The sequence below is a fragment of the Olea europaea genome, chromosome 6 (assembly GCF_002742605.1).
Source record: "Olea europaea var. sylvestris chromosome 6, O_europaea_v1, whole genome shotgun sequence".
Taxonomy (NCBI): domain Eukaryota; kingdom Viridiplantae; phylum Streptophyta; class Magnoliopsida; order Lamiales; family Oleaceae; genus Olea; species Olea europaea.
In genome coordinates, this window is record NC_036242.1 from 26,487,634 (window position 1) to 26,503,337 (window position 15,704).

At 34.1% G+C, this 15,704-nt stretch overlaps 1 protein-coding gene across 1 annotated transcript; it reads right to left on the bottom strand.

Moving 5' to 3' along the window:
- Window positions 1–3,016: 3,016 nt before the first annotated feature.
- Window positions 3,017–5,280, bottom strand: LOC111396285 (30S ribosomal protein S21, chloroplastic-like). Its single transcript, XM_023022673.1, has 2 exons — window positions 4,833–5,280; window positions 3,017–3,550 (listed from the first exon to the last, which is right to left on the bottom strand). Exons 1-2 carry the CDS (start codon window positions 5,228–5,230, stop codon window positions 3,439–3,441), a joined length of 510 nt encoding a protein of 169 aa, XP_022878441.1. The 5' UTR covers window positions 5,231–5,280; the 3' UTR covers window positions 3,017–3,438.
- Between the last annotated feature and the right edge of the window lie 10,424 nt (window positions 5,281–15,704).

Consider the following 15,704-nt stretch of genomic DNA (forward strand, 5'->3'; position numbering starts at 1 on the left):
CAAACAAAGGTAACTTATATAGACAACAATAAAAGGCATTCTTGTTACCACATTAACAAAGTTTTTTGGAACATGCTATAATGCAAACAAATATGAGAAAAATAAAGTTTTATAAATGCATGTCTTGTTTTAGCAGACAAAAATGTTTGAAGCATAGACCTATCAATATGCTCCGAGTTTTTTCTTTGGTACTACACATTTGGCGACTAGTCATAATTTTCAAGTCTACGAGGCCACGACATTGTAAAAATGCCTCGAATTTAGACGAAAGTCACGAAACCTTAACTTTCGTAAATTCATATGCACTTAATGATTTTTCATTTCTTTTTTCGCTTGACCCTTTAATATAACATGCACGAAAATAGATGAGTGTTCTATGATCTGCAAATCCCAATTTTGAAGGGAGATAAATTATTTTAAAGCCTTATCAATTGAAATGAGACACAAGTCCTTGCTCCAAGACCTGTGCTGAGATAGAGATTTCTGTTAGGCTGAAGCATACTGAGAAACGTGACTTTTTGAAGCAAGCCAAAAGGAAAATATTTGGCCGTAAATGTTAAGAAAAATAAGAATGATATTATACAATGTAAACTCGTATGGATATTAAAATGTAAGCTCTTGAATATTACAATGTAGAAGACCCTATTTATAGGGTTACAAATAACACTAAAAGGAAATAAACTAAAAAGGAAATATTGCACAATCAACTACTAAGATAAATAATCATAATCCTACACTAAAAGGAAAAGTATAATGAAAAATATTCTATACAATATTTCTATATTTAAAACCCTCATCTCAAACTCAATATGGTGTAGAATATTGAGTTTGAAGAAATCAATCTAGTCAAATCTTCTGAATTGACGAACTCTAAGCACCTAAGGTCTTTGTCATTCTTGTTTGCCTGGAAAAAAAAATATGATGAACACCATTTTTTATTTTTATTTTTAAACATAAAAGAAAAAACCTCTAGATTGTTTAAGAGGCAGGACGAGTGCCTGTAAAGTTCAAGGTACCAACCTTTCAAATTTAATTTTTTTAAAACATAAAAAAAAAAAAATCTCTAGTTTTTTTAAGAGGTACGGAAAGAACAAAAGAAAATCCTTAATTTGTTTAAGGGGCACAGGAAGAGCCGGTAAAATTCAAGGTACCAACCCTCCATTTTTTTTTTGTCAACATAAGAAAACCCCTAAACTATACCATATTAAGAAAAATAAGAATGATATTATACAATGTAAGTTTTTGAATATTACAATCTAAAAGACCCTATTTATAGGATTACAAATAACATTAAAAGGAAATAAACCAAAAAGGAAATATTGCACAATCAACTACTAAGGTAAATAATCATAATCCTACACTAAAAGGAAAAATATAATGAAAAATATTCTATACAATATTTCTATATTTAACAATAAATGAACAAAATTGTGAGGAATCATTCTTACCTAAAATTGTTATTATAGACATTGGCCTTTTCCATCAAAAAAAAGTTCCGGTTTGTTTATAACTAGCCAATCGTGCACTCAAGGTACTTTCTAGAAGTTTTACTCGTTTTAACCCTATTTCCATGCACATATTTATGTCCATGTCAATACAATTCATTTGTTCGTACAAAATGTATAGATACGGAAGAATATACTTACATAAAAACATATTATATGACACATACATGTATTCATGGAATCAAAGTGCATAGAAAACTTGATGTGGATGTGGCATAGATCACTAAGAAAGTAGAATCCCAAATTTGTAATCTACTATCCCTTTCACTCTTAATCACAAACGGTTAAAATTAGGACGGTAAATATATTCTCTTGCATTTCTAGGACAGTAACATGTAGTAATTATTTCCAATAAAATAACCACATATCTTAATCATGGATCTTTGGTTTTATCAAAATGGATTATTTGAATTATGACAGCAAGTTTTATTATACCTAGGATCCGGCGCAGCATATTTTGCAATTCTTATGTCCGGCCAACAACTATGTTCTAGATTGCAATCGGTTACATTCCTGCCGTTGTGCAACTTGACAAGAGGACTGTCCCCAGACTTGAGTTTCAGTTCGGTAGAAATAGTCAGCTGGAATCGAACAAGAAGGGTCGGGCACGGACAGCATGACTGGGTCAGCGATCGAGGCAAGTACTCGAGGGAACATTGTGTACTAATTCTTATGCTTTAATAAGAATGCATTCCAACTTCATTGAATAATGTGATAATGATCCATACTGACTCTAGATAAACAGAATTATTTAAGATAAATTTATTATTTGTAAAGCCTAATTATTATCGAGATGTGAAGCCGATACACGGATCAACCTCGTCATAATGAATTACTGTAGCGCTGAAAGATGATGTATCTCGCATTGTGGTTAACTTCTACAAATCCTATGTATTCTTCTTTGTCGATTTTTTCTTTCTGTGAATTAACTACTCTCGATTGTATAAAATTAAGATTTCTAACCCACAACAAAATTAAGATAATATAACTGAGATCTTACTACATATACATCAAACTTTACATAATGAGTTACATAATGTCACATATTATTTTATCATTTGCTAGTTTAAAACACATTCAACTTTTTCATCAAATCTTTTCTTTCCATATCATCTTATGTAATTCCTTATATACCATTTTTATGTACAAATAGTATAATCCATATAACTGATGTGGTCGTGAGACACCTTCTCTAATTTTGTTCGTAAGTCCAAGAGTAAATCAATCTATCCATAGCAAGTCAAAAAAGTATTACCCATAAGGATCTAATTGTATTCAAACTTTTGCACGAATTAAACGGGGTAAAAAGAAAAAAAGATTTACATTCAATCTCACATTTATTGAGAATAAAGCTTGCTTTATCACCATCGTTATTACAAGGCTAGTGATAACATAGAACGAGTTTTGATACACGGAACCAATCCACACTGTACCTAACGTGGAAATAATGGTCGGATGATCGTCAGACAGCACAGAAGTTCTAAAGGTTGAGAAATGGAAGAATGTGCATGTACAAAGAAATACAAATTGCAAGTCCATGATATTATCTCTGTACTTTGGAATGAATACATAACCCAACACCTCTAAAGTTTCCATCTTCGTCTGGATAACCTTATGAAAACACTAATATTAGTTCAACTCACTGACATAGGGAAGCAATGCAACTTTTTTTCAACATTAAGTACCAAAATATACATAGCAGCACAAGCGCGTTATCAACAAAATGCCCAAGTTACAGAACTCGTGGAGTTTAGCATCAGATGCTTCCTTCCATCTCTGATAATCAACAGGTGAGCACTTTGCTTTACCACAGTGTGCAGATCAGTAAAAGTATATATGTTCCGAATTAACATATAGTCATTTAGAGACCTTTCCCAGTTCCCTTATAAACCTCTGTCACTAAAGAGTTAGCATTGGTACGATGTACCAGCTGTCAACAATATGGTAAATCTACATCAAAAATCTCCCAGTTATCATCCTCAGAGTCATCTTTCTTCTTCAGATCTTCCTTCTTAACCCTTACTGATGCTTTAGATTGTCGCGGCCTGACAAAAAAGGAGACAATGTCTTAATCTGACTGTTGCCGAGACTGACAAGGACAGTCATTCATTCAAATATTCCATAATATACTTTGAAATTCTAAATGTTTTTCCACAACTTAGCCCTGATATAGTTGTATTGACGATGAATGCTACTGTTTTGAGTTGGATTGGAAAAAATAAAGAAAACAGAAAGAAAGTGGCAGCGGGAAAGACTCTGAGGTGAAATCAGATCACAAAGTCAAGCATATGTAATGAACTTTAATTGTGCCTTGCGCCAAAGCCTCAAAGGAGTTCTTTGAAGGTAAAAATTTCATTTACGTGCTCAATGTCCATATAAAGTTAAAATCTTTACAATTTAAAATCATTTCAAGTCTTAATTTCATTATTCAGACTCTTATGTTCAAATAGGTCCTCATTCCACTCAAATACCTTTAGTGGGGTTATACATAGAGCAGTAACAAAAACTTGAAAATCCTTCATCTTGTACCAAAACAAAATTCTAACCATCACCATTTCCCATCAAGAACCATTTCCCATCAAGAATACACATGGACAAAAATCAAGGAGAAAACCAAAAAAAATTGACCCACAACAATTGAACACCATGGATTATGCATTCTATCCATTTTTTCCTATGCCCCAATTAGTATTGTTTTTATTTATGTAAACTCTTTAGTCTTCTAAGCCTACTCTCTCCTCTCCCGTTTTATCTTTCCGGGGAACCGGGCTTTTTTATAGCCTCAATTTCCATGTCATTGTTTACTTACAGATGAAACATTTCAGGTTAAAAAAACTGATGATCACTGACCTTTTAGCATAATTTCATGTAATCACTACATTTCATTCTGTACCAAATTGGTTACTAAATACTAAACTTCATTTCAAGTCGATTGCCAAGCTTTAAATTTTTTTTAAGTTGGTCAATCGATCCAGGTTCGCTAGTTGAAAAAGTGACATGACATCTTAGTTGACAGCCTAATTGGCAAATGTCTAGACTAACACATCATCAATTCCTTCAGTTATTAGCAGTTTAATTCGCAAATAACTAGACTGTCTCAGACTCTCGTGGATGGTTCAATCAAATTATAACTAAAAAAGTTTCAACAATCAACATCAAATTTCACAAACTTTTTGAATTTAACTCAAAATATTCCAATAACAGTAACAAGAAATCAAACAAGAATTTTGAAATCAACATAATAATAGACTTTTCTATAACATTACTAAGTAGTTCAGTTCTATATTCTGTAAATTTCCCCAAGTTAAAAAGAAAAATAGAAGCAACCTTTTCATTTTACGTTTTGCAGCTTCACGGGTCTTTCTCTTCTTTTTCTGCTGCGTACTTTCAAAAAACCTTCTGCGCTTGCATTCCTGAAGAACACCCGCCTTCAACACTTCCCTGCGGAACCTGCCAACAAGTTTCTCTTCAGGCTCATTTACACCGGTAAGAATCTGAACATTCCAACTACGCTTAAACAATATCGGCTTATCAAAAGCCTGATGTAGAAGAACGTTAGAAGCGTAAAAGCGATATGGGTCTTCTTCTTTGTGGGTTTTTGCAGGTAATTTTGCTAGTATTACAGGGATCAAGACGTGGGTTTTGGGCTGCAGAAGTGGTTTGAAGTTGGTATGAGGTAGGGGTGAGTGGGGCCGGTATATTGGTGCCAGCTTCAAGAGGGCCATCGTCTGATTTTGGTGGGGGAAAAGGGTTTTAGCCGCATTTGGGAAAGAAAGATACGTTTGATTTGCATTTCTGATTTTCGTTTTCCGTTATATTCGTTTTAGCTCCATTATTTCTCATCACTTTTAATTAAATTTTTCTCTCATACTTTTAATCACACAATTTTCAATAAAATAATATTATACGTAAATATAAAACATTTCAACCACTCATTTTTCAAAAAAATACTATTCATCTCATTATAATTTATACATAATGCGGCTCAAACAGCCCCTTCATTTTCCATTTTCTGTTTTGAGAGATTATTTTAAGATTGTAGAAAAAGCATTTGATTTGTTATTCTAACAAACTGCTTTTCAAAACAAAAAATTAGAAAACACGTTTAGTTAAAAAAATTTAGAAATAATTTTATGACATCTTGGAAGAGAAAGGCAGAGGGATATTTGTATTTAGATAAGTTTTGTGTGATTTTATTAATTATTTTAATTTGAAAATTTTAGAAGCCAGTTTTCCTTGTTCTGAGGTTTTAAAAAGTCGTTTTGAATTTTGTGTTATAAAATTTTCCTTATTTTCAAAATCGCATTTTTAAAAATAATATACCAAATACGTTTTGAGTATTTTTGAAGAATGAAAATTGAAAAATGGTTTCAAAATGGCAAATCAAACGAGCTCTAAATGTGTGATAATTTTTAGAGAAAAATTCATCCTCAGTCCCAAACTTCCATTTTATGGCAATTTTTTTCCCTATTGGCTACCTTGTGGGGGCGATCTACTCCCAAGGATCACCTCCATTCTTCCCATCAATTTTGCTACGCCTTCTATGGCTTTAGATAGGGATGGCAATCAGACTCGTTGGTTCGGGCCGCCTGTGGCTTGGTTCTGGAAAAGCCCGAGCCGGCTCGGCTAGGGGCTCGGGCCGAGCCCCATTTTGGGGACACGGGCTTTGCCCGAGCCGATCCGTGAGCTCGCGAGATTTAAAAAAAAAAATCAAATGAAGCCTTAAAAGGAAGCAAAACTGCTGCCTTTTAAAGGCAACAAATTTGATGCCTTTCAAGGCAGCAGATTAGAAGACTAATAAAAAAAAAAGAAAAAAAGTGGAGAAAACGAGCCTTTCCGGCTCCACTCGTAAAAAGTCCGAAAAAAAGCTCGGGCCGAGCCTATTTTTTTTGGCCGAGCTTTCGAGCTCGCAAAAAAGCTCGGCCATTTAAATCGGGCCAAGCCCGAGCCGAAACTTTAGGCTCGCGAGCCGGCTCGTTTACATCCCTAGCTCTAGATCACCACCACGTGGCAGTCAACTAGGAAGTCAACCAAAACCACACTCCATGCCAACATCCTACCTAGTCGAGGTTAGGCCATTTATAGAGGGTGTTTGGTATGTATTTTTATGTAAAAATGCATTTTGAAATAGTAAATTAATGGGAATTATGTGGTTAAAAAATAAGGAATTTTTTTCGATTTACGTGTAATATTATTTTAATGAAGAATGTGTGGTTGAAAAGAAGAGAAAGAAAAATACATTTTGAAAAAAATGGGTACCGAACGGGACCATAATATAGTCAAGGTAATGCATCACTTATGTCAAGGTGTCTTGAAGAGGCCAACCTTCCATGGTCTAAAGAGGTCTTATGCATGCTCTAGGGACGAAATTCAAGGCAATTAGCTTCTTCATTGATGAGAAACCTCTCAACTCAGAATTTTCAAAGGATCTTCGGCACAAGATCTTCCGTGATTGATTGATGTAACCTCGTTACAGCAGTCACTCTACAAAATCAACTTGTCAAGTCTACTCTCGTTGCAACAGTCACTCTACAAAATTAACTTGTCAAGTCTACTACTTGTATATCGGGCCTAGGTCATAGGGTGATTGCTTTTCAAAAACATTAAATGCTACCCAACTTATGACAGATAGATTGATACCTATGAGAGGACGCTTCGTCCATTAGGATAAGGACACATATCTTTCCAGCCAATTATCGATATCATAGATCTTCTAGTATAAAAACACGCACGTAGTACTATTTGAAAGTAACTCAACTTTATACACTCAAACTATAAATTTGCTCTCGTTATTCTCTATATGACATATTATTTGACGATCCACTTACACTTAGTGGTTCTCATTTTATGCAAGTTCTACATTCAAATACTTATACTTTGACTCACTTGACAGTCGTAGTGCTCGCCATCATCTCTCCCACCACTGAAGAAGGAAACATGTGACTTAAGACTTGTTTAAGTGTCCACTAGCAATGCTTATATGGACGTTAGAGGAGTCGGGATCTGTTGATCACTTCCCTTACAAAAAAATGAGGTAAACAAATGCCACCCCACAATCATGGGAGAAAAGTGAAGCTTAATTGCTTAAAGCTTGGGTTGAACCTAAATTTTCTTTTCTTTCAGCTTAACAAGAATGGCATCAGAAGGAAGGGTTGTGAGCAACTGATCGAGAGCTTGGTTAAAGTCCTCCTTACGATCAAATTTTTATAAATCTGCCAAGCTGCTTTAAAGGATGTTTTTAATCAATTATCATGCTCGAGCAATGGCAGGGGTCTGATTCAGGTTTGGAGTAGGGACTTCCTCCGAACATTTAATAGATTTTAATTTAAAATAATGCTAAAAAAGACATGAAAAATTATGGTCTCCATTACAAAAAACATACAAAAAAACAAAAAAAAAAAGTACGAACAGGGAAGTGATCTTATCAAAAATGCTATTTTTGTCTCTAATATTGCCTCTTAATAATTTTGGGTACTATTGCTCAATGGATTGATCAGTCCTTGCTTTTGTTTCAGGTGATATGAGATTTTAGACTATGTTACTTTAGTTCTAGAACTCAGATATGCTCTTGAGGTGATACAAAAGTTTAGAAGTCGTTCCTTTGTTACTAGAGTTCAAACATATGGCTCTTGTTTGGGCTCCATTTTTCCAAAAATATATTTTATTCAAAATTCATTTTCAATCGCACATTCTCCTTTAAAAAAAAATTATACGTAAATTCAAAACTTTTCTTATTTTTAACTACACATTTTTCAAAAAATCACTATTCCTAAATACATTTTCTTCCAAAATCTCATTTTAATGGAGTCCAAAAAGGATGACGATATATTGTCAAAATGATTGGACTAGTTCGACTCAACCCATTGAATTAACAAACCAGCACGACATGATCCTTTAAATAGGATAGGCCCCGAGACGATTCAAGAGTCAAGCCTGGCCACCTGTAAAAAATAAAGAGAAAATATATAACTACCAACATTTAAAGATACATTTTCAAACTTGACAAACTTGTGAAATTCTTTCAAATATCAAGAGGTAATAATTAAATAGGTTAAAGTAACAATAACATATAATTATGCTCACAGTTACTACATAGTCACAAATCACAGAACACCACAGTTACAATGACATAAAATTTAGGCTACGGTTGTAAATTTAGTCACAAATTATTAAATTAATTGGTTACAACTTATTTTCGATCATAAATTATCAAATTAATTGCTCACAACTTATTTATCGATAATAAATTATTAAATTAATTGGTTACAATTACGTAATTAAATTGTCACAAATTACACTTTATTTTACCCACATCACCCTACCCTCGCCACCATCGTTGGCATTGCCCAAAACGTGTCATCACTTCAGATTCACAATTCACTATCACCATCTCCAATGCATCACTAGTACAACCACCACTTTCAACAAACTACAACCACCATCGCCTGCACCCCAACCACATCCACCGCACCACCCCCATCACACTACTACTATTACTAATGTACCACTATCACCTATAAATCGCCACCACTACCACCATCACAAAATCACACCACCACAGACACATCACCCCACAACTTATTATCATACATAAAACAATTCCCACGACTTACCATAGCACACACATCACCTTAATAGAAACACCGCACCACAACCTACCATCGCGCACACAACAACAACGTACTATGAAGTGGACAATGACAGGCATGCATCGTGCATCCATCATCGCTATGCATGCTTGCAGCCGCACAGTGCAATGCCTTCGGTGCTAGAGAAGTGAGGAAGGTGGCCATGCCGGAGAAAAATGGAATGGAGTTGAAGTTTTTATGACCTTTTGTTTTGGTAGACAATGAATTGGGATTATGGTGGGAATGGCATGAGAGGTGGTGGGGGTGGGGCGACGTGGACGGGAGGCGGTGTACACCTGATTTTGTAGGAATAACTTTATGATCTAATTATTAAAGTAAAAAAGTAAAAAAAATGTGTCTGTCATTCTCTCTATATAAATTAATCAACGGAAAAATTCATATTTACATCATTACAAAATAAATTTTCAAAATATACTATGTGCTGTTTATAATCCATTAAATATTGTGTGAATTGGTAAATATTTTAAGAAATACTATATACCTAGATCCCAATGAGTCTTAATGCAACTTACATATTTTTAAATTACCCTAACATTAAGCTTATCATTTAATGCCTTTTCAAAATCGGTACAGAATTTAAAAAAAAAAAAAGAAAAAAAAGAAAAAAGAGCAGAATGGGCAAATCGTATCCCAAGCTAGTGTGTGGAGATAATCGTCTTCTCTTTGTTTTTTTTTCTCTATCTATCCATCAAGAAGAAAGGTCCTTTGCAAAAACGTATAATCTGTTATTAATTTTTTCATTCTGTATGGTATTGTTTCAGACTTTGTTATGTGCTACACTTAGATATATTTGAACTCGACATTTACGGCTTTTAGATTCATATTTGCCATCTGAAAATATGTTTTCATTATACAGAATGACAATTGAGAACATGTATGCTTAGAGTGGCCACATTGGTGTACCCGATTTTTTTATGGGACAAAGTATCATAATTTTTTCTCGTGAAATAGAACTGTTAGTGAATTGGCAAATCATGGTCTCAGAAGAAGAGGAATTGAAATGTACAAGGAGATGAGAGGGGTGGGATTGAAGCCAGCCTCTGTTACATTTCTTGGACTTCTAATGGCTTGCAATCATTTAGGACTTTCATATAAGGGCCATATTTTATTCAATTCCATATCTCAGTTTTACGAGATCACTCCTAAAACCGAGCATTTCTGCTGCCTCATTGATTTACTAGTACGAGCTGGGAGATTGAAATAAGCTTTAGAGTACATGTATAGGAAACACAAATAGCATAAAACCAAACAAGGAGATTTGGATATGCTAACCAAATACATTTCCAACAATACAAATAGATATCCAAAATGGAATGAACTTAAACTGAAAAGTATATTACCGAGGAAAAACATCAAACAAATCTGCTATATGTTGTCGATTTTATCCCGTAAGTGGACGGATCGTAACAAGTAGTAAAATGGATCTTTTGAGTCCAGATTATCGTTCCCACGAGAACTATACTTTAGTACTCAATTTATACTCCTAACTCCTATTTGATGAATATAAATAAATAAAATAAAATAAAATAAATATATAAAAAAATAAATTTGATTGATTGTGATTTTTAAATCTAACTACTAAAAATCTCGAGAATGTAACAAAAAATTAATGAGAATTCAAATAATAAATGGAGATTAGGGCGGAACAACTTCACCTATTAGTCACCTTAATTTCTAATATCGAGATTCATAAAATTAAAATAGTGTTCTGTCGAATTCTTCTATTGTAATCAATTTGCCCTTCTCGAGTTCTCGTGGAGCCTATTTAATTAGTTCAATTCCATATCTCTATACAAATTAAATTTAATTAAACGAAATAACAGTTCTAGGAATTTCTATAAGACCGCAGTAATTAATATAGGTATCTCTACACGTTATATTAATTTATCGAATTTTAATATGTGGTCTAAACAAGAATCCGCATCTCTACGTAATTATTGTTCACGAAATTATTGAATATTTGGCCAGAAAATTCAAAGTATTAAAAACATAATTAAAATTCACATAAAATATAAAAGAACAAAAGTCTCAAATAAAAAAAATAAAGGTCCAAAATAGATTATATTGTTCGACCTAAAATTAAATTTAACTACACATATTATTGAGAGAAAAACAAGAATTTATGAAAGACATCACCATATTAGACTTTTGGAACGTGAATCTCCGTGTTCTACCGTGTCTTCTGCCGTCTTTTGTATCCCTATTCGAGTGTGTAATTAATTTCAGCAAGCAGCAATGAATTTTCTTCCCAAGCAGCCGCAATTTTCCTCTGTCAATACCCTATTGCAGCCCCTAACTATGGATAAAATATAGACTGTTGGCTGTTCTCAATTCCGTGTGTGTCTTCTCAAATATGTTAAATATGTGTGTAAATTGTATAATAATGGCTGAATCTCTCCTCAATTCCCGTGCGTCTCTTTGTCCCAAAAATTCCCTCCTTCAATTCTCTAAATATATATAAAATTGGCTCCTCTTAAATCCTCTCTCCCCTCTTCTCTCGTTTTCTGTGATGGAATGTGTGTGTGTATATATATATATATATATATATATATATATTAGTCTCAAAACTTAGTAGGCACCCTAGTTGACTATAAAAAAGAACTCCTCCCCCTTCTCTCTCCTCTCTCTTACGTAAAATGTATCTCTATAACAACTCCATAGCCTACTATATTTGACTACAATTCAAATGCTTTATTGCAATATTGGCCATCAAGTCCTCAATCTTTCAATATAATAAAGTTCAGTCCTTGATTCATTTTATTCTTGCAACCCATGTATTCTTTTGTTCAATTCAAGTCCTTCATTTACCAAAATTTGAAATTTGATTTCCAAATTCTTCAATCTTCGATTCGTGGTCCGGATCAACCATTGAATTGTTACAACTTGGTCCTCAACTTTTGGATTTTGCTCTTTTTTTTGCTTCATTCCTTCAATTTCCCTTTTCATTCATAGAATTTACCTATAAAAAAAAATAAGAAACAACAATTTAGAATATAATTTGTTAAAAAAATCATCAAATATCTTCATTTTAAGGTACCGAATAAGTGTATAAAATAAACTTATCAAATACCCCCAAACTTAAACATTTATTTGTCCTAAAACAAAATTATAAATAAATAATAATTAACACACAAGCATGCAAAAATATTCGGTTAGACAGTCTAGCTTCTCGCCTCAGGATTCAAGATTTAGTGTTTACTCTATAAACATGCTTCACAGTCACAGTTCCAAACTAATATCCACTATTCCAATACAAAAATTAATGTATGTGTGTGAAGAAATGAGTAATCAATCATGACTGCACAAGTTGTTTCAAATCCCGACCCTTATATATATATATATATCTCCTTTCATCACTCGTAAGATTCACACACCCCCAAACTTATTCTTTTTCACTCTTTTCCAGTGTGTAATCTAAGGCTGAATATTTCATTACTATCCTCACCCTCTCGAGTTTAGGTGGAAGTTATTAGTTGTAAGTCAACACTTCAGTGAATGAGGAATTCTCCAATTGTTTGATTGCTTCGACCTCCAAGACTCAACTAGCTAATTATCTTGCATCAAAAGTCAAATTCCCTCAAATAAGTGTTAGGGCTTAACCAAGATATTTAGTACTTTTGCTTTTTTCATGCACTTGCTTTTTCTATTTTTCACAAGTATTTTATATATATATATATATATATTCTCTCCATTAAGCTTTCTAGATAACCCTTATAGCAGGTTTTAGGTCGATGACTCCAAAATCAAATGATTTTAGGGCACCAGATTTTAAGATACCTTTACAGGCTTACTGACCCGAGTCAAAAAGGCTTCGAAGAGATTTTTTTTTTAAGTGCAACTTCGTCTCTAATTACTTTCTAAATGACCCTTGTAACGAGTTTTAGGCTAATGATTCCCAAGTCAGACGATTTTAGGGTACCAAATTTTAAGATACCCTTACAAACTTAATCACTCGAGTCATAAAAGCTTTAGAAAGAAGTTTAAAAATTTCAAATGTATATGCCTTGATTAATGTAATGCCCCTTATCATACACTTATTCAAACAAACCGACCTCTAATTTAAGACTTTTGCAGAGTTTTATCACGTTAGTCTAAGACAATCCACACATAAGTTTTCACACATGGAATCCACATTCACATATGCATTTTCTTACAACTGTAAAGTCACCTCCAAACTATGCTAAATTTGGTCTAAGGATAGATAATTTAATATAGTTTAGGTAAACCATCTATGTCCAACTAGATCAACCTATTCAAAGCAAGAAACAACTCATTTAATCATAATGTCAAACTCAATTCTCGTGCGCTTGTAATATCAAATTTTGCAAGGTTGAGCTTCAATTAATCTAGTATGTATCATATCCTCAGTTCATAAATCAACACAAAAACTCAAATTGACTGTCTAAGCCACACAAGCACACAACTAAATAATTTTTTTTTTAATTTTTGATTTTTTTCTTTAACAAACACACAAAAATATAAAAACATAAAAAGAACAAAAACAAAAACTAAAAGTTTTTTCACCCCCGAATTTAAAACTGACATTGTCCTCAATGTCATAAAGTATAAATAAGCACATAAAGGGGGTAGGGAACAAAAAGAAGAAGGTACTTCCCAAATTTTACTGTTGAATGTGTGAGGCAATATGTGAGAAGACTGGATAATATTCTTCATCATGCTTTCCCTTGGATCTATGTTGGTTTGAGTGTTCCGCGACGTCATGTTCCTGAAAAATCAAATTTGACAAATTAAAGATAAGGAACAAAGGTTACTTAGCTCAAACAATCAAAATAACCAACAATAAATTCAAGGGCCTGAGGGCGGAAGGGATATGGGTGATGACTCCTAAAAATTGAAACGTGTCTAAATCTAATGCAATCTAGTAAACAAAACAAAACAAAACTATATGCTATGCGATACGAAAAATAAAATAAAAAGTTTGAAAATTGGGTTAACTCCCAATAAGCGCTTCTTTTAAGTCGTTAGCTGGACTTTGTGCTACTATTATTCTGGTACAGCTAGGTCAAGGCTTTCTTTAGCGGTGGGAAAATTTTCCATGTAGTGCTTGATACGTTGGTCATTTACTTTGAAATTTCATTTTGTTGGATGATGTAATTCAACTGTGCCATAGGGAAACACCTGAGAGACCGTAAAAGGGCCGGATCATCTAGATTTCAACTTTTCAGGAAACAGTTTAAGTTTTGGAATTGTATAAAAGCACTTGATCTCCCACTCTAAAAATTATTTGCCTGATGTTCTTGTCATGCCACTACTTCGTCCTTTCCTTGTAAATGGCTGTATTCTCATATGCTTTTCTTCTGAATTTTCCTAATTCATGTAGCTACAGTATTCTTGTTTCTCCAGCCTTTTCGAGGTCCATGTTTAACTGCTTCAATGCCCAGTATGATCTATGTTCAAACTCCACTGGTAGGTGGCATGATTTTCCAAAAACTAGTCGATATAGGGACATACCAATCGGTGTCTTGTATGCAGTGCGATATGCCCATAAAGCATCGTCTAATTTCTTTGACCAATCCTTGTGAGATGCATTCACAGTGAGCTCCAAAATTCTTTTCAACTGTCTGTTCGAGGTTTCCACCTGTCCACTTGTTTGAGGGTGGTAAGGAGTGGCAATTCGATGTTGTACCCCGTACTTATGCAACACTGCCTGGAATAACCGATTGCGAAAATGAGTTCCACCATCACTTATTATGGCCCTAGTTGATTCATAGCGGTTAAAGATGTGTTTCTTTATGAAGTCCACCACTACTCTCGTGTCATTTGTAGGCAATGCTTTAGCTTCTACCCATTTAGAGACATAATCCACCGCCACTAGGATGTACCGATTGTTGTAGGATGATGAAAAGGGACCCATAAAATCAACCCCCCAGACATCAAATATTTCCACCTCCAAAATGTTGTTAAGTGGCATCTCGTGACGCGCTGATATGTTACATGTTCTTTGACATTTATCACATGATCTGCAGAAACTGTGGCAATCCTTGAATAATGTAGGCCAAAAGAAACCACATTGAAGCACCTTTGCTGCTGTTTTAGTGGGGCCAAAGTGTCCTCCATAAGTCGAAGCATGAACCCGTGAAAGGATAAGTTTCATCTTATCATCTGGCACACATCTCCTAATGATCTGGTATGCCCCTCTTCTGTATAAATTTGGATAATCCCAATAATAAAATTTCGCTTCATGAATCAACTTCTTCTTCTACTGATAGGTGAGATCAGGATCCATATAGCCACTAGCTAAGTAATTAGCAATGTCTGCATACTATGGAGCCTTTTCTATCTGCAATAACTGCTCATCTGGGAAGACCTCATTAATATCCACATCATTTGAATCACGGAGTTGCTCTAGGCTTGATAAATGATCTGCTACCTGATTTCCTATACCTTTTTTGTCGCATATTTCAATGTAAAACTCCTGCAGTAACAGAACCCATTAGAACAGCCTAGGTTTAGCATCTTTCTTCTCAAACAGATATTTCAATATCGCATGGTCAGTGTAGACTATCACCTTTGAACCAATCAGATAGGA